General features: G+C 50.7%; 1 protein-coding gene across 1 annotated transcript in view; it reads right to left on the bottom strand.

The window, feature by feature from the left end:
• Positions 1–17,434, bottom strand: part of EBF4 (EBF family member 4) — a gene marked incomplete at both ends in the record, with an annotated part of 67,444 nt that extends 50,010 nt beyond the window's left edge. Inside the window, 6 exons of the mRNA XM_080931615.1 lie at positions 3,745–3,813; positions 4,764–4,837; positions 6,444–6,499; positions 6,626–6,689; positions 6,906–7,062; positions 17,298–17,434. Of these exons, the coding sequence (XP_080787741.1) occupies positions 3,745–3,813; positions 4,764–4,837; positions 6,444–6,499; positions 6,626–6,689; positions 6,906–7,062; positions 17,298–17,434 (557 nt within the window). The remainder of the gene's footprint in view (positions 1–3,744; positions 3,814–4,763; positions 4,838–6,443; positions 6,500–6,625; positions 6,690–6,905; positions 7,063–17,297) is intronic.
• Between the last annotated feature and the right edge of the window lie 5,562 nt (positions 17,435–22,996).

Below are 22,996 nucleotides of genomic sequence, written 5' to 3'. Positions count from 1 at the left end.
TGCATGAAAACACAAAAGGCCCAAATATCCAATATTCTCTTTGAAAAAAAAAGTTAGGGAACGTGAGGGACTTGCCCTATATACTTCTGCTATATCATCATCATCAATCTATGGTGACTAAAACACTAAGAGGTCACTAAAATCAAATGGGAACTGTGTGTGGCAAACACCTGCTATCCCAGCACTGTACTAGGGAGGAGGCAAGAGGATCACAAGTTCAACAGCAGCCAAGGCTGCTCAGTGTCTCAGAAATAATAAACAAACAAGCAAACAAACAAGAAAAGAACCCAAATAATAGAACAAGACAAATGGAAGCCAGGCATGGTAACACATGACTGAAATTCCAGCACTTGGGAGGCAGAGGCAGACAGATCTCTATAGTTCAAAGCCAGCCTAGTTTACATATCTAGATTCAGGCCAGCCAGAGCTACACAGTAAGACCTTGTCTCCAAACAACAGCAATACAAACAACAACAATGAACACAACTCCCACTATACAACACATTATTTAGTGATTACACAATCTGCGATAACTTAATTTAGAAATAATGAACTCACACTTATCTTCACAAGAGGACTAGACAATGGTATGAAACAGGAAAGAACCAGGTGCAGTGAGATTTTTGTTTTGTTTATTTTTGCTTAGTGGACTCTCCCATTTGTGGGTCTCTAATTCACTGTCCTGTGGACATTTCCCAACTACTTGTTTTGTAGGTATGTTCTACCACACCCAGCCCCAGGGCAACTTCTGTTGTTGCTGTTTTGAAGCAGGGCCTCTAAGTAGGTCATCCTTCAGCCACTGTCTCCTCAGCACCACCACGTCTGTCATTCAGTGGTACTGATTTTTTTAATGTTCCACTAATCCATCAGGATGATCACGGGCATATTCTGATTATTATGTTCAGTGATTTTTATGTTATTTTATTTTGTATGTATTGTATAGGATATAATATTTTTCTTTTAAAAATTGCTTCACGTATTTGCCCCCATGTATGTATACCACGTGTGTACCTGGTATCAGAAGAAGGGGTTGGATTCCCTGAAACTGGAGTTATTGATGGTAGTAAACCACCATATGGGTGCTGGGAACTGAACCGAGGCCTCTGAGTGCTCTTAACCACTGAGACATCTCTCCAACCCCATAGGATAAAGTCTACAAGTAACCTTAGGGATGAGGGTATAGCTCAGCAGTGGAGTACCTCAGTAGTATCCAGGAGGCACCGGGTTCATCCTTAGCATCTCCAGGATCAAATAAAATTACGTTCCTATTAAAGTCTTTCTAAATGTAACAAAAAGACTGGACAAAGAGCACCACAAGCACAGTTCAAAGACAACAGCCAAATAGAAGCAATATGGACAAACAAAACAAAGGACTGACTGATTTCCTTCAGATAAATCACTAGGAAACGCCAACTCTTAGAGAAAACTTAGCACAGAACATGAACAGACCGTTAGGAGAAACACAGGGGTATGCTCAGCCTTGCAGAGAACGGAAAACGGGAATCTCTGAGAGATTACGGCTCAGCCTGACAGAGACAGGGGAAGCAGGGTAACCATTGCTTATAGCAGCCCCCTGTCACCCACCTGGCTGTGGTCCTCGGAGCTTTCGCTCCTCGGTCGCTATCTACAGCCCCGATGGTGCTCTTTTATACCATCCTCGATGGTTTCAGTGACAATACAGATTTCTTCTTCCAATACTCTCTCTACCCGTTCTTTGAGCATTTTCTTCCTCGGTGGACATTGCTTCCCCCACTCCCACTTTGCTGGCCACATGTTATTAATTAATTAATTCAACCACAAAACACTCCTACCTATCAGTGCTCCACTCTCCAGCCCCCTTCTAACTTCCAGATGAACTCCTGCCTAATCACTCTCTCTGACGATTCTTTCATCCCATCAGAACCTACGCTTCCTCCTCGGTCAGCTGGAAAGTCCCTTCCCGGGCTCACACCGCCTGTTCTGCACCCACACCTGTATAGCCCAAGAGAACTCAGAGAAAGGTCTCACTAAGTTTATGACCAGAGGCCTCAGGCAGGCCCTAGTGCCTAGCTTGGCAATTAAGTGAGACTTCCCCCAAACCAATCAGTCTCCTAGACAATCATTTCGTCCCCCCCACCCCCCCGTGTCTCCCTCTCCATCTTCATCCTCAGCTTCTGACCTTCCTTCTTCGAAGAGAAGTCAAAGCAAATCGTAAAATCAACCCAAAAGGCAGAGAATGAATGTCAGCAAGCTCCTGCACTAATTCACTATTTCACTTCGTGTTCTCTGTCTCTCCGCTGCTTCCCTGGCCCAATGGTCTGAGTCCCCAGATGAACCAGCGTATCAACCTGTGCACTATGCTAACTGCAGGGCACTACCCTAGAAATCCCCCTTCTCTTCCTTGCACATGCTTTCTCTTGTCCTTACCCACACTGCTCCAGGCACCACCCTGCTTCTCTGACCCCTTCAGGACTGCCGTACACTTGTTTCTCAACTCTCCAACACCCATTCTCTGTACACACTGTAGGGAGTGAGTGACACCCCAGCCAAATTTGTATTGCGGACATGAACACGGACACATCGGGACCTGGTAGTAGCTCAGTCCCACAGTAGTGCCAACGCCTTTCCCAGGTAAGGCTCACAGGGATGGAAAGGTCTTCCTTGGGTCTGAGTTCGAATGCTGACTGTGTGCAGAGCCCCACCACTCCTACAGTTCAATGTTTGTTGAAGACCGCTCTCCTACAGAGATTGCTCTTCCTGAGGTTATAGCCTCAGCTCCTTGTCCAGCTGTGTGAATAGCTCCACCCCCCTGTTGAATTGTATATGATGAGCACACTGAGTCTGCTCTATGAGACTGAGCACAGACCACCCAGCTTTTCTGTGCACCTTCCTTTACTCGCTTGCTGCCCCAGTTAGGTCAATCCCCAGAGTCGTACAGGGACTCGGCGATGCACCTCAACTCTACTGAAAAGCTCCTGTTGAGGTCGTCGGTATCTTTGATATGGCAAAATCTAATGCTCAGGTGTTGAGCAGTGTTTGCTGCTGTTGCCTACTGCCCAGTCCTTGGGGCATTCTCATCTAAGCTTCAGGACACGGAACTGCCCTGACGTCAAGTCTCCACATCTGGATGGGGGGCGCCTCAGGTCCAGCCCTTAGAACTCTCCAGTCTTCTAACAACGTTCATTTCTGCAATCTCAGTCATTCCTATTCATATCCATAGCCTCTACCCTTCCTCTAGATTATCCTTCAGCTCCTTTGTAAACCTCCCATCCGGGTGTTCTGTTAGCTGATTAAAAACGTGTGGCTACAGCCAACCTTCTAATATTTTAACCTGCTGCAAACCTGCTCTCTTCTCCAAATCTCCTTCCTAATGATTCCCCTCTCTCCTTATATAAAAATCCTTATATAAAACTCCAGACACTAAGACAGGTGTGGCAGTGCACTCAGAGGAGTTGGTCCAACAGCGGAGGACCAGCAGCATCTGGCCCACAGCAGCTCCACTCTCTGGACTCTCTCCCTAGACCTTCTTCACTGTCCTTGCTCTTCCTCTGTCATTCTCTCTGATAAAGAAGTTGGGGACTGCAGCTCCAGGAAGCTTGTCATAAGGACTTCCCCCAGAGGGTCATGGCTGTCGTTTCTTTGATCCCTTATGACGTTTCTCTAGCCTCAGAGCCATCCACACAGCACCTTGGGGAACCTCTCTGCTCCCCACCCGTTCACTGTATGCTCAGTGGCTCATTCCAGGTCCCCTCCCCAAGCCTGTACCTGTCAATAATGACGGGATCAGAAGGCGTCTCGTTCCGGTTACCACAGCTCTTGCGGTCACAGCACCGGCTGAAGAAAAGACGAAGAAAAAAGTGGTGAAAGAAAGAGAGTCAGGGGGTGGGGTGCGGGCATGGGGTGCAGGGTGCCCCAGTGAGGACTCGGATTACCTGTCCTGGGGGTAGAACTCCCATGGGGAGGTGAATCTCTTCCAGGTACTTGAGGGAGAGAGCTAGAGAGGGGCCTGCCAGGACCCTTGGCGGCCTAGTTCTAGGGATGAGGCTGGTCAGGAAAGCCTTGTGCCGCCAAGCAGTGGATCACCTACAGTGTCTCTTAGATGACCACCAGGGAACCTGTGCCTTTAAGCAGCAACCTGACCTAGACCTCGCCTGTACTGCAGAAGGCTTCTCTAGTTTTTATTTTATTTATTTATTGTTTTGAATTTTTCCTTCCAAGGGTGGCCACTGTCTCAACTACAGTTTTTTAAACATTATTTTCTTTCCCATTTATCAGAAGCTGTCTGCCTCTGGGGCATTCATTGTAGGACTGGAATATTCAGGAAATGCTCTAGGGTAAAAGAGGGGGAAACTAAGAGCAGAGTCCCCCACTCCCCACCTCCAATTTATCTACCAAAGAGTTGTCTGCCAATTCTCACATCTAGGCAGCTAGGTTTCCTCCACCAGCCCCCCTTAGCAAATCCCAGAGGTCTCTTGGTTGCCCAGAACAGCCTGTACCCCCCAGAGCTTTGTTAGCTAAATTTCCTTTAGCAATAGGAGGCTTCTTTTGCAAAAACACTTAGAGAAGTCACATAAACAGGCCAGGCTAATAGGGCCTCAAGGAGCCTCTCTTCTGCCCATGCTGTGTCTAGGGAAGCTCACTACTCCCCCGCCTAAGCTTCCCCAGGGAACTGGAGGTGTTGTGAAATAGGAGCAGGGCCCAACAGGGAACCTGAGCTGCATCTGACAAAGAGGTACACCGCTTGTCAATGTTCCATCTTGGGTGACACTACCCACCCATCTTACCTGCACATGATCTCATGAGTGAGCAGCACTCGGCACATTTCAGGATTCTTGTCCTGTCCCTCATAGATGATAGCCTGGGGAGGCGGAAGGATGCAGGGGAAGGAGGCTCCTCTCAAGTCCCCATGGCAACGGGAGATGAGCCTGGGGGTCTGCCCTGGTGTCTCTCAAACCAAGGACCAGGAGAGATTCCCACCCTAAGAAAGATCATGTCCTTTGCCTTGATCTGAAGAGTCCAGGAGCAGCAAAGCAGGTCCTGAAGCCTAGCTGCTCAGGTGGAAGAGAGCCTCCTACCCTCAAACAGGACCATCAGCTAGGTAGCAAGACCAGCACCAGGTCTGCAGATTCCCTATGGTGGAGCAGAGGGGCTCCTGGTCCCACCCTGCATCATGCTCCTCCCCTTACCCCTTCTTAGCATCTGCCCTTTTGCAGGCTGTTCCACGCTTATGATGGGCTTCTGGTATATCATCCCTCTCGGCAATTTCTGGTAACTAATTAGGCCTGGTAACAGGCCACTAAGCTGCCTCTTCATACCTCTCTATCAGTTCCCCAGTGTTGCCCTTGGACTGTTGATTCACCCTTGTCCAGTCTCCCAGTGCCCCCTGTCCTAAACAAGAAGTGGGCTTCCCAAATGTAAATCTGTCTTCCTAGTCCATTAGTCCCTGGGCCCTTCAAGCTTTCCTGTTTGCAGGTCCTCTTCTCTGTAAGCTCCCACACTTCATTTGCCACCCAGTCCCACTGCTGTGGCCTGGTGCACCTCCCCTATCACAGGGACTGAGAGCTTGCTGGGTATAGGCCATTCTGCTCTTTGGGATGAGGACTAGGTGAGGCTGCTAGAAGCTCTTGTGCATCCAGAGCATGCGAGTCACAACGTTTCCTTCCAGACCCACTAATCTGGCCCCTTTACAATTCAAGCCCCTTCTGTCAGCATGTTTCTGAAGCCCTGAGCTTGGGCTTGCCTCTCTGAATGCAACGGGGTGGGGTGGGGGTGGGGTGGGGTGGGGTGTTGTCCTTCAGAACTGCTTTTGTCAGCCCTGAGCCTCCTTCTTAGAACCAGCCTATCAGTGAGGTGCTGAGTGTCTGCAGGACAGTCTCTGGGACTGCACAAAGGTCTCTTTTCCGTCCCCAGGGTACCCATCCCCCTTTGCAGTTAGAGATGATGTTAGAGGGTTTTCTCTTGGGAACCGCTCTCAGTGGAGCTGCCTGTAATGTGTGCTTTCGCCTTAGGCATGGCCCCTAGCCAATGGCTGACTGATAGAGGACACAAAACGCTGCCCCCTGCTTTAAGGGCACCAACTCTGGCTCTGTTTCTATTCCAGTGATCCCTGAGGACTGGGCCGAGGCTGGACTCTATCTGAGACAACCTGCTTGCTGGGTATCTCTTCCTGTCCTGCTCCCTTTCTTCCTCTCCTGAGGAGTAACTCTCCCTTCTTACCAATAAACTACATGCCCCTGATTCTGCGTCTAAGACTGGGTTGCTAAGGAATACGACTTAAGCCAGGGTCTTTTAATCAATACTTTCTTTTCCAGACTGAATAGAAAAAGCACCATTTTCTCACCATGGGCAGGGAGTAGGAGAGTTAAACCATCGAGAGTAAAGGCACAAGAGAGATGGAGAGGGGCTAAGGTTGTACACTCAAATCGAGCCTTAAATGGGCCCACATAGGCCCCAGGCTGGCTCACCTGCTTCGACATGGAGTCAATTAGTCGCACGTAGAGGTCTTGTTCTGTCCGAAGTCCTAGGGTGGGAGGGCAGAAAGAGCATGCCGTCATGCACGGGGATACCCCGAATGGCTACACCCATACCCTCCCAGGCCCCGAGGAGGGTGCAGTGTGTCTCAGGATGCTACAGTACCCAGACTTACCATTGTTATACACCAGCCGGAGACGGTAATGGATCCCGTTGTTTGTCTTTTCTGTCCCAGGCTCCTGCAAGGTTAAGACAGAAGGATGTTCAGGTGCTCAGTGCCTTCAACCTCCTTCACCCACACCCTCTACTCTACTCCCCCGGTCCTTCTTTGCCTTCCAGCCACTCACCCATCCTTTCCCACACATCTAGCATGTGTTCATGGGAATGTGGCAGGGTCCCTGAAGCCCTCCCACCGCTCCCAGTGCTAGCCCCAGGCCAGCCCATGAGCCTCTCACTCGATCCTTTTCCACGAAGTCGATGAAGGCTGTGCGCTCCACCTCCACGGGCTGCCCCTGCCGGTCGTACATGGCCAGCACGAAGTGGAAGAAGTTGGACTTCCTGAGGTTGGAGGGGGGCTGCTTTTCAAAATGTGCTCTTGCCAGGCCCACGCCACTGTGGGAGGAAAGGAACTGGAAAACCACTGGAAGGGGCCTCCAGGGAGAAAGACCCCAGTGGTTCTGAGCAGCACTAGGCTTTGAGATGCCAAAAGTTTGAGCAAGGACCATCTTCGTTCCATAAAGGGGCCTACAGCACTGAGGCTACCCCAGCTTGCTTCTTTGAGGCTGCATGAGGGATTCAGACAGGCTCTCCCCCATTGCAGGCATCTCCCCAGGACCTATATTTAGGAAGGATTATATCTAAAAATCAAATGTATAAATGAATTCATCATACTATCCAGAGGCATTTAGGAGTGCGCATTAGGGCATCAAGAAGTACCTGAGGGGTTCTGAAATAAATTTCCCACTGAACCCCAGCTTACAACGAGGGCTTGTCTGAGGCCATGGCACTACCGGCCCATAACATGATGTTCATCAGACTACCAGGGATGCTGCACAGTTCTAGGCTACTAGTTTGCCTATCCTAGAGCTTGGGCTATAGGTATAGATGGGGAATGGCCTCTCTGGGTACAGGGGGCATGACTCCAGCTTCAAGACCGCACAGCTTCTGGGCAAGAGGATCTCCTAGTTTGGCCTTACAAAAGGTTTGCTCCTGGCTCTTCAGAAACCGTGCAAGGAGGAAGAGAAGAACAAGGTCTCATTTACCAGCCTGCCCCTAAACGCCAGTGCAGCACCAAACTCTGTAACATGCAGCATGCAGTGATGGAATTAAATGTCTGGACGAGGAAGGAATTTGCAGGCAGAGAGTGGAACAAAGGTCAGAGTCAGAGTATGGGTATAGAAGAGGAAGAGGAAGAAGAAGAAGAGGAAGAAGAAGAAGAACAGGAAGAAGAGGGAGAGGAAGAAGAGGAAGAAGTGGAAGAGGAAGAAGATGAAGAAGAAGTGGAAGAGGAAGAAGAGGAAGAAAAGGAAGAAGAGGAACAGGAAGAGGAAGAAAAGAAAGAAGAAGAAGAAGAAGAACAGGAAGAAGAGGGAGAGGAAGAGGAAGAAGAAGAAGAGGAAAAGAATAAGAGGAAGAGAAAGAAGAGGAGGAGGAAGAAGCAGCAGCATCAGAAAAGGAGGATAATACTGTTTTTGGTTGGTGTTTTTGTTTGTTTGTTCAGTGTTTTAGTTTCTGTCTTGTTTTATTGTTGTTGTTTTTTGAGATAAGGTCTCACTCTGTAGTCTAGGCTGGCCTGGAACTCACTATGTAGTTCAGGCTGGCCTCAAACTTGCTGTGATCTTCCTGCCTCAGCCTCCCAAGTGCTGGGATTATCATATGAGCCACCACACCTGGCAAAAAAAGACACAAAGGATAGTAACTCTTTTGTGGGGTCCGAGGGAAGACTTATAGAGACTATGGCCGTCTCCCAACCCTCGGGGAGTGAGGATATAATCAATAACCGGAAGTGGGGGGAGAGAATAACACGTAGTTCAAGAAGTATTTGCAAGGGCAGGTGTCAGTGGACCAGATTCCAAAAAGTGAAACACTTTTCGAAGGGTGTAGCTCAGTGGGAAGAGGGCCTGCCTACACGAAGGAAGCCCTAGGCTCAATACCCAGTACCACACAATACCAGGATTGGTAGTGCACACCTGTAATCCCAGGACTCTGGAGGTGGAGACAGGAAGATTAGAAGTTCATCCCTGACTACAGAGTGACTCGAAGGCGAGCATGAGATACAGGAGACTCTGTCTCAAAATAATTAGAGAGATAAAGACAGAAAGAAGAAAACAAATAAAAGGGGAATAATGGGGATGGGTCTAGGGAGATGACTCAGTGTTTAGCATGATTGTCATGTGACCGTGAGGACTTCATAGCCTCAGAACCCACATGAATTCTGGGAGATATGTCAGTGCTAAAAGAGCAGAGACAGGGGCACTTCTAACAAGCTGGCTTGCTAGCCTAGCCATGTAGATAGGCTCTGGGTTCAACTGAGAAACCCTGCCTCAATGAGTAAAGCCGGAGAATGACCAAGAAAGACTCCAAGGAAGTCAGCAATAACAAGCCTCCTCATTCAAACACATGCATGTGCCCTCCTCACGTTTGCCCACACACAAAGATGCATGTGCACATGTGTGTGTACACACACACACACACACTCACTGCATACACATACTCATGATGAGCGAAGACAAAAAGGTTGCATCAGAAGTTCTGGCCAGACTGTGTAGGAATATGAACACTGGGAAAAGAAGTTTAGACTTTCTTCTCTAGAGGTGTTCCAAAGCATGTTTCTTACGGGTTCCCTGATCTCCACCCTAGGAAAGAGTGCTGTGACCACACTGCTGGGAAATGTGATTCCCACTGAAGGCCCTTGGATGTCCTGCAAAAATGACTGTGCTTCAGTTGGCTCAGGCTAGTGTGACCCATACGTTCAGTACCTAGACTCCAAGATGATGGTTCCCAATGTGCTTTAGCAGGTTCCTCTCCTGTGTTTCTGCTGATTTGTGTGGCCCACAGAATACAGCAACAATGAGAGCACGTGACTTCTACATTTTAGGTCCTGCGAGCATTGAAGACGCTGCCTTGTTCTTTTTCTGGCTCTTTACACAGGGGGATGTCAGCTTCCTTTAGAAGCCAATGCCCAGGACTGGGGAGATGTCTCAATATGTGCTTCATAAGCATGAGGACCTGCGATATGGACTCCTTCAACCAACATAACAGGACATGGTGCTGTATGATGGGAAACGGAGACAGGGGGATCCCTGGGACTTGCTGACCACTTGGTCTCCCATTCCAGGCTAATGGGAGACCCTGTCTCAAACAGAAGGAGAAAGGTGTATGAGGAATGACATGAGGCTATACACTGGCTTCCTTATGCACCCATACATGAACACACATGTGCTCAAACACACACACAACACACACACAACCAGCATCCCAGATGCCCATCAGGCATGCTACTGTGACAATGACACCAGAGTCATTGCTATTTAATATTCCCTTCCATGTAATTTAAAATCAGGAGCCACCAAGATAGCTCAACAGGTAAAAGGGCCCTTGCTGCCAAGTCTGATAACCTGAGTTACCAGGATCCTAGGAACCGGCTCGGTGGGAGAGCACCAACGCCCAGGAGCTGTCCTCTCACCCCTCTAAGTATGCCATGGCACAGTAAACACTGCCTCCCAGCAAATAAATAAACACAAGTACAAATTTTTTTTAATTAAATGAAATGAACTGTTTTCTTTGGCTTCGCATTAGGCCATAGTATCTAGAATGTCAGAGAATGGGTGGATTGCTTATGTTTTCATACCGAGTACAGCAAATAGTAAAACCAACTGTTCTCCCTCAAGGATGCATTCTTGGGAGTGGTCACGGGAATGTGTGAGGTAGGAGGTGGATGTGGTGACAAAGAGTGCCCAACACTCATCCCTACCAGAAGTTCCCTCCCCAGGGTATTGTCCTCTCCCTTCCCTATTCCCTCCAGGCTAGGTTTAGTCCTTTTGAGTGGGGACTTGACCACCCTCTGTCAGCTTCTCAACCTGGCTGAGAGGCAGGGAAGCCCAAAGAGCTTTTGATCACAGCAGGTCTCTGATTACTATAGATGAATATGCTAATGAGACATCAACTCTGAGCCCCACCCTCCGGCTTCCTGGGCCAGCTTAGCTTGAACTCTGACAGGGATGGTTTCAAGAACCACCAAGTGGAAAAGGTGATGGAAGGGGGTGTGGCCTTGTAGAGCCATCAATCCCCTCACTGCTGTTCTTTATTCAGAAGAGTCTGATAGGCTCCCAGGCAGTGGGAAGAAAGCAGACAGAAAGGCCTTGGTGGAGGAGAGGTGGATGCCGAGAAAGTACAGATTCCCCAGGCCACTCAATAGGCCTTTCTGTGCAAAAGCCCTTGCTTGGCTCAGGGCTTCTAAACTGATGCAAAGAGAACTGTTAGTGACTGGAGCTTCCTATCCTATCCCAGGCCTCTTGGCAAATTTCACTCAGTCCAAATCCTGCCTATCTCCTGTTCCTGCTGGTCTCCTGCTGGTTTCCCTAAACTTTGTGCCAAACTCCCTGCCTTCCCTGTGGAACAGGATTACTTTGGGAGACAGAACACAAACACCGGGGAAGGGGAGGTTCCCACGGGAGGTCAGTATCCAGGCCTAGGGGTGAAGCATAGGGAAACTGAGCCACCTCACATGTCCCACAACATCATCTCACTTAGCCTGGCTCTGTTCCTCCTGAGGCAGCCTGGAGTAGCAGGCAACCCTCCACCCCTGCTCATGCACACAGCCTTCCATGGGGCAGCACTGACTAGTTAACATCTCCACCATCATGAACTACCACAGAACAGTAGTAATGACAGCCTGAGTGGGAAGACCCTCTGCTAAGCCCATTCTCTGCTCCTAGCCTGGGAAGTCCTCAGTGTACCTCAGTCTTGCATTGGTCAGTTAAGTAAGGAGACTGAAATAAAATGGGAAAAGATTTTGCTGGAAAGAATCTAGTATTTTTTTTTCCCTATGTGGATGACACAGAATACTACGAGGAATGCGCTGTACAGAGGACAGAAAGCAAAAGAAAACAGAAGCAGGCCGGACCGTGTCTTCCTTTTCTAGTTGGCCCCGTTGCGCCTGTGCTACAAAGGGAGAAACCTGGGGAGGAGGAAGGGAAACTTTTTTTTCCCCTCTTCTCCCATTGGGAGAAGCTGCTGCTCTTGTCATTAGAAAACAAACCACAGTTAAAGAACAGAAACAGACAGACATGTTGTAACCATGCACAAAGTACCCAGTGGTCTGACAGTCCCCATGGTCACATCCTGGGCATGAGCGCTCTGCTCAGACAGAGAGGTGCAGATGAGGGCTAATATCTCTGTTGTGTGCTCTCCACAGTGGAGTTGTCCAAGTCAACCTCTGGAGGAAACTTGAGAGTGTCTACTGATGCATACTATTTATCTAAAAGAAAAGATGGAGAGATGAAGGATGGAGCCCCTGAGTCGTGGAGAGGCAAGAGTCTCATTTATCGTCTCCTAGAAGCAGAGAACTCCCTGGGGTGAAAACCCAAATGTCAATAGTTGTTGGATTGATTCCAGGAGCCTCAGGAGTGGAGGGAGACAGAGGCAAGAAGGTAGCCCGTCAAGAACCACAGTGTGAGTCTAAGGAGAACTACAAAAACACAGACCAAGGACTTCAGACTTATCCCACCTGAGCCATGGGTCAGGGACTCTGCTTGGGCACTGCCACCCTTTAAGTCAACACTCCCTCCTCCAGATTTATTTTATTTATGTGTATTCCCACATACATATACACGTGTGTGTCCAGAGAGGCCGGAAGAGGGTGTATACTCCCTTGGAGCTGGAATCACAGTTCCATTCGTGAGCATTTGTGAGCCTCCTGATGTGGGGGCTGGGATTCAAACTATGGCTCCGTGTTTACTACAAAGCCATCTTTCTGGCTTCTACTGCTCCAGTCTTCTCCTGTACTCACTGCTGCCACGGATACTTCTAGGCAGAACAAGCACTGGCCTCCTAAGCAAGTCAAGCATTAGGAAGCAGATGCTGACTGAGGTAGACCCTTTACCAACCAAGGGGACTAAGAAGAAGAGTGTGGGTTTCAACTGTCAGCCGCCCAGAAGTACTGGATATGAGAGAAGCCAGCAGAGCTTCAGCTCCTGGGGCCTAAGAGCAACTCTGCAGATCCCAGGTTTATGATGTAGGCAGGTGACCACTGGCCTGCTCATCATATGCACTGCTGGAACCCGTACTTCAGTGACATTTCATTCCCTTAGCATCATGGGAAAGAGAGCCTGTTATCGTCTTCAGATAAATGACCCTGAGTGACAAAAAAACAACCATGCTAACCAGTTTTGCAAGAACCCAAAACAAACAACTCATGTCCTCACTTTCTGAGAAAGGTTGTTTCAAACACAATGTCAAAACACTTTCTTCTCAGCTGTGGAGGAGGTTGGGGTGGTAGAGAGTGGGTGTCTAGTCTAGAGAACCCAGACTTGGGAGCCTTCACCGCAGTCTCTCTACCATGTCAGATTCTCTGCTCTCACACAAGCCCAAGATTTAAGGAAAAAAAAAAAGTTAGTTTGCACAGATGCTTTGTGGACAGATGAGTCCTGCCTTGCAGTGAGCTTTGGTATGCCTAGGTTTCATGAGCACTATTCGGGACTTCGAGGTCAAACGAACAAGGTCAAATGAGCAAGGACCTTGAGGGCCTGGACCACTAAGGTCAGCTTCACTCCAGAGCACACAGGGATGCTAGTTGGCACGGGAAGGCAGCAGAGTATCTGGTTGCTATTACTGAGCCCACCCAGCAGGTCCCTGGAGATGTTCTCTTGTAAGGCTGAGCAAGATGCCCCAGGGCTCTTCTCGGGCATCCGGAACTCTCTAGAAGACAAAGCTCCAGTTTCAGTCTCCGTTCTCTATTCACAAAACGCTCATGCTTGATCACACACTTGCTATAAATAGTAACTTAACAATAACCTTCTGCATCCCCTTAGAGGACAAGCCACCCCTCGGGGCTTCTGCCTTCCATTTTTTCTGCCAAACGTTATGTCTGGCCCACCTGGCAGCCCAAGGTTCTGAGCAACAACAGCACTTTGGCTTGAGCCTGATTCATCTCCAAGTCTGAGATGTTGATATAATGGGTCACATCCTGAAGTCATCAGCACTGGAAGTGGGCTCTGCTGATCACCCTCTACTGCCAACAAAAACGATGCCTCCCATATTTTATTGCTGGCCTCAGATTTGCCTCAAGTTCTGCTCAATCCAGCCTTTCTCTTCCTCATCCTGCCTTGGCTGCAGAAGTTCCATGTTCATTTCTTCCCTTCCTTTTTAAGCATCCCAGTGATGCTCTAGCTCTCCCTTGGGCATCCTCTGTGTCCCCAGGACCGTTAGTAATCACCATGCAGTGTCTGTCTCCAGCCAAGATCTCTTGACCTAAGCCTGCCCAGACCCTGATATTCTCAGAACCTAACCAAGATGCACATCAAAGATAAGAGCAGTAACACCCAGGGGCACACCCACTTTAGTGGTACCCACAGAGGAAAGACCTGGTAGCTAAGGGCAGCCACCAAGAAGCCATGTGTAGATGAATCTGCTGAAGAGAAGGTTCAGGTCAATGGAGGGTTCAGAGTCCCTCTTATTACTGCTCAGTACCCATCTACTATCCCCAAAATCAACTTAGTGACCCAGGTCTAAATGGTAGGCAGGGGAAAGAGTGTGTTCTACCACTTCCCTCCATGGCTATTCACCCCACTTCTGCCAACCCTCTGGCCATCTACCCACAGGCCTGCCAGCCAGCCAGGTTCCAGGATGAGGAGAAGCAATTAATTATTAAAGCAAACAAAAGCATTTCCTAGCAGGGAGGCTAGCCTACAGCTGCTGACAGGAATCTCCCAGCTGCCTGCCTCCTCAGTAAGTGGCTGGTAGGATGGGCAGTCTTTGTGTCTCCCAGGACAACTGCAGGACCAGGGCTGGCCAGGTCCCTCTAGTCTCCCCAGCGTAGGAAGCACATCAGAAGGAGAAAAGCACTACCATCTCTGCTAAGCCCACAGCAGTAAGACTTGTCTGAGGCGAATGGGGAGACCCAGTAATAGGTCTCAGAGATAAATTCCTGTTGATTCAGGGCAGAAGTCACAGCAATGGCCAGGGGCCTTTGAGCAGTCATTCCTGTTAAGGAGACCCTGGCAGGGAGCAGAAAGCCTTCCCTTCCTATAGGATTGGTATTCATTTCCTCCTCTTTCCCTACATCCCATGCTTGGAATTTTCCTTCTGGTTAGCAGAGGCTCCCTCACGGATCTTAGCAAGCCTTCTAAGCCTTTTCCTCCTCTCCTACTTTCTTCGAAACTTTGGTATTTCTGTAAAGTCAAAGTTTTAAAATTGGAGAGGGGTAGCCAAGGAATGTAGGGCAGTGGCTGGAACATACTGAGGAGAGGCTCCTGGTAGAGAGGCTTTTGGAGCCATCTAGGTGGACTGCTTAAGCCTGTAGGCTATAGAAAGAAAGATGAATGGACTGCCATCTTTGCCCTACAGGACAGCCTCGGTTGTCAGAGCCAGGAAAGCAGAGATGAGCAGAGTGACCTGTAGTTTAGGTAACATTAAGAACTGTTCCTCCCCCAATCCTCCCCCCCCCCCCGCAGGGAGGGAGGACACAAATGGAGCAGGTGCTGAAGAGGAGTTGGGGTGCCCCAGGCTCATTAAAGCTCTGCAGTGGGTGTGTGGTGCCGAGGGCTAGAGGAATGTTTTGAGAGAAAGAGGTCTGGCAGTTTGGTTGACTCTTCGACATCATCAGCCATCATCCTCCAGAAGCTGGGAGAGAAAGCAGGGGTCAGATTGTGATGAGCCTTGAGAGCCAGCTGTCTGGGGTGTGCCAGGGACAGCAGCCTGTGGTAACCATCCTTAGAGTGGCGAGTCAGAGTACAGCACCAGGAGTCTGAATTATCCTTCAAGCCAGGGAGGAATGGGGTCTGGGAATCAGGGGTGTAACTGTTAACCGTGGTATCTGGGGACACTGGGATTGAGACTGGGCACCCACAAGCTTTGCAAAGCATTTGGCTGTGGGGTGAAGCTGAGGAGGACCCAGATCATCCACACCCAGCAGCACTTCAGGGACTCGCAGCCTCACAGGGAGGAAGATGAAGGGGAGGCTGGGAGACGGATGTTTCTTGTTAGTTTTGGGAGGGGAAGATCTGAGCAGAGAACTGAGGGGGAAGATACACAAGAGAAAGGACAAGCAATGTGGAAAGAAATGAGAACCAAGGATTAGCTTCCCCCCTGGAAGTGGGAAGAGAATCACCCACATGTTTGAAAACTCAGAATGACAGGTTCCAGACTCAGGTCTGAAAAAAAATGTTCTGTTCAAATCTCAGAAGCTTTTGGGCTTCAGTTATGTGGTCTCGGGGACTCGGAATAGACCCCACTCAAGAACCTATCTCTGTGTAGATACCACTGCTGGTGACCAGGAGCGATGAGGCCGAAAGTCTCAGGCCCAGATTTCTTGCCCCTTCACCCACCTGCTTCCTGCTTCCTCCTCATCTAACCTGGCAGCCCTCTGGGCAGGTAGAGAGCAAAGTCTGAAAGAAACAGTAACTTCCTTCCACTCTAATACAATACACACATCTATAGCTTCACGCAACCCTCTCAACATAATGGGAAAGCCAAAACCAGCAGAAAAGGAGGCACACACAGTTTTAAGCATAGCACAAGAGAAGCCTTGAGGGGGTAAGGATGCATGGGAAGGAAATACACCAACAGACCGAGAGCAGTTGTGTTAAACTGTGATTGTGTTTCTGTAGTCTCCAGCTAGAGCTCTCTAACTAGAGACTATAACTTACTGGACTTGGCTCATCTGGAATACCCTTTCCTGTCCAGGAGAGATCACTCAACAGAAAGCTCAGCACTCTCTCTGTGAAGACAGATGTGCAAAGGTACTCATCCCTTTGTCCATAAAACACCCTGTGTCTACTATTGGGTGAGGTTGGGGTGTGCTACAAGCGATAGCTGAGCAAGTTTGGATGTGTGAATGGGAGTGGTGTGTCAGCCCCTGGTCTGCTCTGACACCCTTCAGATACCGGACATCTATTTAAACTTCCTGAAGACCCAGTGCCTACCCTGCCCTGGCTGTCCTCAGGGACAGTCCCTACCCAGTGCTAGGCACCACAAACTTCTGATCAGAGGGAGTATTACGGAGGCTAGGTTCCAGCTGCTGCACTGACGTCTGGGTTAACAGGCAAGCCTTCAAAGTCCCCATCCAAATCCAGGACCCTTCTGTACAGAGGTCTCCTGCCTAGACCCCATGCCTCTCCCTGAAAAGTATCCAGAACAGATCCTGCTAATTTCCAAGAGCTTCCAGTCTCCTTCAGGATCTACCCAAGACCACACGACGACGGAGGAATCCTGCCCCATTCTCAACCCCAATCAATTCAGCAAGGCTACACTGGCTTAGCCACGCTTCAGCCCCACCCACATCGCTGGTCCTGAAGGTCCTGAGTTTTGTCTTTCCTGTTGGGTAGCCGCGGGACTGGACCAGTGGAACGGTAGAGACTGCACGGGAAGAAGGGGTTGTACATCTTTGGTTGGCTAGTAACTGAGGGTCATGGCTCTAGGTGTGCGGGAGGGAGGAGGCGACACCACCTCTGGAGCCCCGGACTCTGGTGAGCAACCCGCCCCATATCCTCAGGAAGAAGTCAAACTCACACAGGGTGAAGCAGAAGACTTCATCGGGACAGTCAAAGAGTTAGGACGCCCTCCACCCCTTGCTCCAGGAGCCAGGACGAAAGGCGCAACCAGGGTGCCAGGTCGGGTGGAGCGCTTACCTCTGCGCCGCGGTGCTGGAGTCCAGGATGCCCGCGCTCTGCATCCAGGAGCGCACCGAGCCCAGGCTGGAGGGCAGCAGCGGCTCCTCTTTCAGGTGGAGCCCACCGCGGGGCAGAGCGTCCTGTGCGGGGAACATAAGGACCCGCAGTTCGTGGGCGCCCCCCACTGCCAGGGATCCTGTCCCGCAGAGGCTGTGGGCGTCTCAGCTCAGTCGGACCCGACGGCACCAGGAACCTCCAGGAGCGCAGCGCTGCACAGAGTCCCGGTGCCTCAGTGCCGCTCGCCTCTCGGGTGCTCTCTCAGAGAAAACGGGTCCCCGGGAGCCAGCGCTGTCCCCTCCCCTCCCGGGGCGCGGGGCGGGGAGATGGAGGGATTCCCCCGCGGCCTGAGCGCCGGTGAGCAGACTGAGAGCGGAGCCCGCACCCACTCCGCACGGAGGCGCCCCAGAGGCGCGCTCTGGCGGCTGCCCAGCGCCGCGGTCGTCGGAGGGGGGGCGAGCGCCCCGCGAGGTGCCCGCCCTCCCCCCCCCCCCGGCCTCTCTCCCTCCCGCCCGCCCGCGGCGCCCGCGCGGGGCGCTGATTACCATCCGAGAGGGGGAGGCTGCGGCCGTGGAGGTCGGCGGCGGCGACGGTGGTGGCCGAGGCGGCGGCGGCAGCAGCAGCAGCAGTCGCGCGTCCCGCGGGAAAGCAGGGCCGGCGCCGGGCCAGCAGACGCAACCGCCGCCAGCCCCCCGAGTGCCCCGGCGCCCCGGGCCTGCCGCTGCCACGGGCGGCAGCACCTGCAGCAGGAGCAGCAGCAGACCGGCCGAGTCCCCCCGGGGCCCGGTCCCCGCGCCTCCCCGCCGCGGCCGCCGCCGCCCGCCGCTCCCCGGGGCCTGGCCGCGGGCCCTGGCCATCCCGCCGCCGCCGCCGCTCCCTGGGGAGCGGGAGCCCTAGGGAGGGAGCACGGGCAAAAGGAGGGCTGTCGCAAGCGGGTGGGCCCAGGGGACTCGGGGCCAGGGGAGGCGGGGGCGGGGCGCGAGGCCGGCCGAGGGGCGGCCAGGGACGTGACATCATCGGGGGAGGAGCGGCCGGGCTGGGGCCGTGGCGGAGGGGCGGACCCTGGCGAGTCGGTAGCCGGGCTGGGGGCCATGGCCTCTCCCCCTCCGGGAAGTCGGTCCGGGGCCGGAGAAGGCGGGAAAAGGACGGGCTGGGGGCTGTGCGGTGAGGAAGCCCGGCCTTAAGCAGGGCAGCTCATTGCACGGCGCTCGGGAATCACCTCCGCCTCCCCGTCGCCACCAGACGAAGCTCCAGCATCTTTGTGGTCCCATCTCCTTATCCTAAGTATGCACCGCCCTCCCCTCAGCCAACGCTTGATTTTGGGAGTCGCTGCACTCTTGGTGCCACTTGACCTCGGCTTAACCTCTGTGGCTTAATGCTTAAGGGTCTCTCTCACCTTGTGGTGGCGATGGGGGTCCCAGGCAAGCTGAGCTTCCTGAGTCCTGCACCTCCCATTCTTGTTCCTGTCCCTGGATTACCTAAACTTGAGTTTACACTCCCACCTGAGCTTTTGAGAAATCCCTTGACTTCTGAAAACAAGTAGAAGTTTCTCAAAGGCTCAGGTGTAAGCCCAGCTCACCTCCTTCCCTCCAGCCTTCTTTCTGAGCCCAAACGTCTTTTGTTTCTGCACAGAAGTCATCTGGCCTTCGACCTTGGGGCATAGCCATTCCTGTGTGCCTTACAGGCTATCAGCAAACCTTGGGTTGAGTCCGCAGTTTCCTGCAGAACCGCAAAAGGAGGATGGGGGTTGATGGCCTTACCCTTGCTGCTGTTTGCACTCAGATCTCCATCTTCCTGGGGGTGAGATGGGGCATGCTCCGTGTCAGCCTTTAATCTCCTGCCTAGCACTGACCCAGAGGCAGGACTCCGGGGACACCAGAGTCCCTTTGCCTCTTCTCCTGACCTCTTTGGTCTCCACTCTCCCTCGTTACGCCCAGTTTTTCAGCACCTGTCACCTGTGAAGGACCAAGAAGGCACACTGTCCGTCTCACGTAAAGGTCTTGGCCTTTACCCACAGAATTATCAAAAGCAGGTTTCTCAAAAGGAATTCTTTTCTAACTGGCCTCCACATCCTTTTAGCTGACTCTGAACCTTGCCCCTCATGAACCATGGTTCCTGAATCAGCAGCATTGACACTGGTGGCTTGTGATAAATGCCGAATCGAAGACCCTCCCAGATCTGTCACGTCAGAGCTGGCATCAGAGAGCTTGGGTGCTGGGGTCATGCATGCCAAGCTACTACACCTGGCTAAGACTTCCAGTTCCTAAAAACCCTTCCCCTTCTCCCCACTTCCTACAGCCTCTGCCCCTCTTGTTTCTGCAGTTCACAGGAGTATCCCCTAAGGCTGCTTCGCCAGGCTCTGCTGGGTGCTCCTGGAGACTCACAGTCTGGCTTCTCCCTGTTCTGGAACTATTGCTTCTGCTTTGACTCCACTCCGTGGTCCTCTTGGGGCTTCTGGCCCTCAGACCTGCAGTATCTAACCATCACATCTCTTCCCCCTCCTCCCACCCATCTGATGAAGTTACGCCCCCCCCCCCCACACCAGACAAGAAGTGTGATCTTCTCCTCAGGCCCTGACTGTTGCTCAAGAATTCATGCATTCTCTGCAGGCTGTGCACTGTGTTTGAGAAGACCATGTCCCTAACTTGGGCTTCTGTCTTCTGTCTGTGCTGATCATCAACTGTGGAAATTAGAGCTGGGGGCAGGAGAGGAGCCAGAAGAGTCTCTAGCCCTCCAGCACAAGTGACTGGGCTCGTAGGCCACAGTGGCCCCATTTAGTTCCCACATGCCCATTCTTCACGAGCCAGTGCACCCTCTGCGTGTGTCACCACATACTGGCCCCTCTGGCAGCCCACAGTCCTTGGGATGGAATGGGGCAGGTAATCTCTGAGACATTTTCTTCTGCCTACAGGGACCTCTGTCAGATCTCCCATGCCCCCCAGAAAATCTCCCTGATAGTCACACATTTCAACACTAGATTTCACTGGTGCTTGAAGGAGGTACATACCCTGTTCCGCTGGCAGCTTCCTCTTCTGTCGCCTCCAACCTCCTGCACTTTTTAAAGTGTTGCTTGATTTGGAGTATATATAACCTTCTTGGGAAGAGTTCAGTATCTCTCGTGGCATTTAGGGACTGTTTGGGGGACATTCTAGGCTCTTTGCTGGCTGATCCAGTATCTCTCACCAGACAGTCTTCTTTTCCTTGCTGTGTCAGTGCCTTGCATGCCTACAAAGAACTTTTCATTGACTGAACTCATTTCTATACTCCGTGGTTTTGTTTTGTTTTTTTTATGATGCCGCCCCCTCCAGGAGGAACACTGGAATTTAGGCATTGCTTCCCCCCCCCTCCCCCCCCCCCGGGCATAGTGGGAGTGAGTCCCTGTGTCTTTTTGGTGGTGCCTTGTGGCTCTAAATAGATTTGAGGGACAAGTGCTCAGAAGTAACCTGGGAAAACATTGGAATAGGCTGGCCCAGGGAAGGTCGCATTGAGAAGATAGCGGGCATTAGTGGGGACCTGCAGAAAGGTAAGGCCCAGAGGATGTGGACTGTCAGAGAAGCAGGGATGAGACAAGCACAGAAGGGCCCAGGCCTGGGAGGAGAGACAGACCTGTCATCCAGAAGGATGAGCCTGCGGAACTGGAAGACTGGCTACACTTCAAAGGTGGGAGCTCCCAGCACCACACCTGGGGAGTCATGCTGGTACCTCCATCACCATGCTGAGGAGCTAAGAGTTATTTTTTTTTTTGTTGTTGTTGTTGTTTGTTTTCTTCTTGTTGTTGTAAGCCTGGGCTTGAGATAGTACTGTTTAAACACAAGAGGTATTTTCCCCATGCCCCAGCTCGGTGAAAACTGTGAGAAGCAGACAGACACAAAGTCACTTTAGGCTGACTAGTGCTTGGGCAGTCTGTGTTTTGTACGAGAGTGCCCCCTGGAGTCCCCAGAGCGTTAGGCTGCTTTTTGGATCCACTTCCTAAGTCACCTGATAATTAGAAAATAAAACAAAAATTAAAGCATGCACTAGTTTTGGCTTCTCGAGTACTCCCAGGAAGTGAAGAGAAGGCATTGCAGAAGGTCGCCTGGAGGGTGTGTCAGCTCTCAGTCTTCCTTGCTATTGACTCCTGAAGTCTCCTCAGTTGCTTCAAGAAAAAACAACAAACACATCCTAACAATGAATCTAGTCTGGGGAATCTTTTCCGTTCCTGGCGGGGCCTGGTGTCTAGTCTGAATCATTCAGTCCTAAATAATAAAACAACGGGAATTACGATGTTGGTGAAAAAGCTGAGATACCATTTCTAATCTTTGGCCTGAAACATAGGCAATATCTATGCCAGTCACTAGAAATCTCAAAGACGGCCAGTCTCACCCTCCCTGGGAAATAGGAAGCGACTTCTTTCCCCTCACATTTCGAGGAATGTTCACTCTGTGCTCTTGCGCAGAGCCACGCTGTCCCTTTGGCTCACCTCCTTCTAAGCTAACACAGGAATGGCAGCTAGCACTGTCTCTGGGTGGCTGCTTCTTAGCTGCTTAAAGGCAGTCTTAAAAAACTCTTGAGGTTGAAAAGCTCCACATGGCTGCTGTTTTTGTTTTTCTGAGACCATGACTATTATTTAGGCAAATGAGGTCAGACTCTTGTTTGTAGCAATATCTGTGGAGGTTTTGTCCCAGAAGGAAAAATAGAAGTAAATCCATGAATTATTTTATTTATATTCCAATTACAAACTATTTGCTTACTAGCTGTGGTCTGGCTTAACTTAAATGGCTTGTTAGCAAATGTAACAAATGTAATTGGTTTACATTTTAAGACATATGCAGTTCTACTTACAAATCAGTCAACTCAGGATGCAAGTGTCAAACTACACATTTCCTTATCTTCGTTTGCTCCTTTTGGATGTTTTTGAGATAGGCACAGGCTCTCTCACTATGTAGCTCTGTCTGTCCCAGAACTCTCTAAGTAGATCAGTCTGGCCTCTAACTCACAAAAATCTTCCTGCCTCTGCCTCTGGAGTGCTGAGATCAAGGGTGTGCACTACCACACCTGGCAATTTCCTTACCTTTATGAAGTGTGTGTGTGCGTGCGCTTGCACACTCGTGCGAGAGTGCAAGGAAGCTATCACCTTAGAAGTGGGCAGGGGTTGGGGCAGGCAGTATACAGAATAGGGCTGGCCTGGAAGGCTGCTTTTCTCGTCTAGGTGAAATGGAGACAGGATGTATTAGAAACTGATTTTTCATGAGGCTTTGCATAGGCTCTCTCCAATTTCTTTAAGAATTCATTGTGATATATTCACATGAATATATATATATATATCCTGAATTCTACAAATATGTATATAATTATATATACATACATATATATAATACTCATAATTGTAAGTTCTTTCAAAGAACCCATTCCCTCTGACAATAAACTTCAGCTCCAACTCCATACTAAATCTTCTGATTGTACATAGAGTTAAATAAAAACAGTATATGTCCAGGACAATAAAAACATAAATTAGCTAGGCATGGTGGCTCATGTAGTTCTCTGTGAGTTCAAGTCCAGCCTGGTCTACATAATGACTTACAGGATAGCCAGAGCTGGGTAGAGAGATCCTGTCTCAAAAACAAAATGAAGCAAAACAAACAACACCACATAGATTAGGTGAGGGGGTCCTTGCTGTCAAA

The sequence above is a fragment of the Micromys minutus genome, assembly GCF_963924665.1.
Source record: "Micromys minutus genome assembly, chromosome: 17".
In the NCBI taxonomy this organism is placed as follows: Eukaryota; Metazoa; Chordata; class Mammalia; order Rodentia; family Muridae; genus Micromys; species Micromys minutus.
Note: the sequence above shows the minus strand (reverse complement) of the source record. Positions and strands in the feature narration are given on the sequence as shown.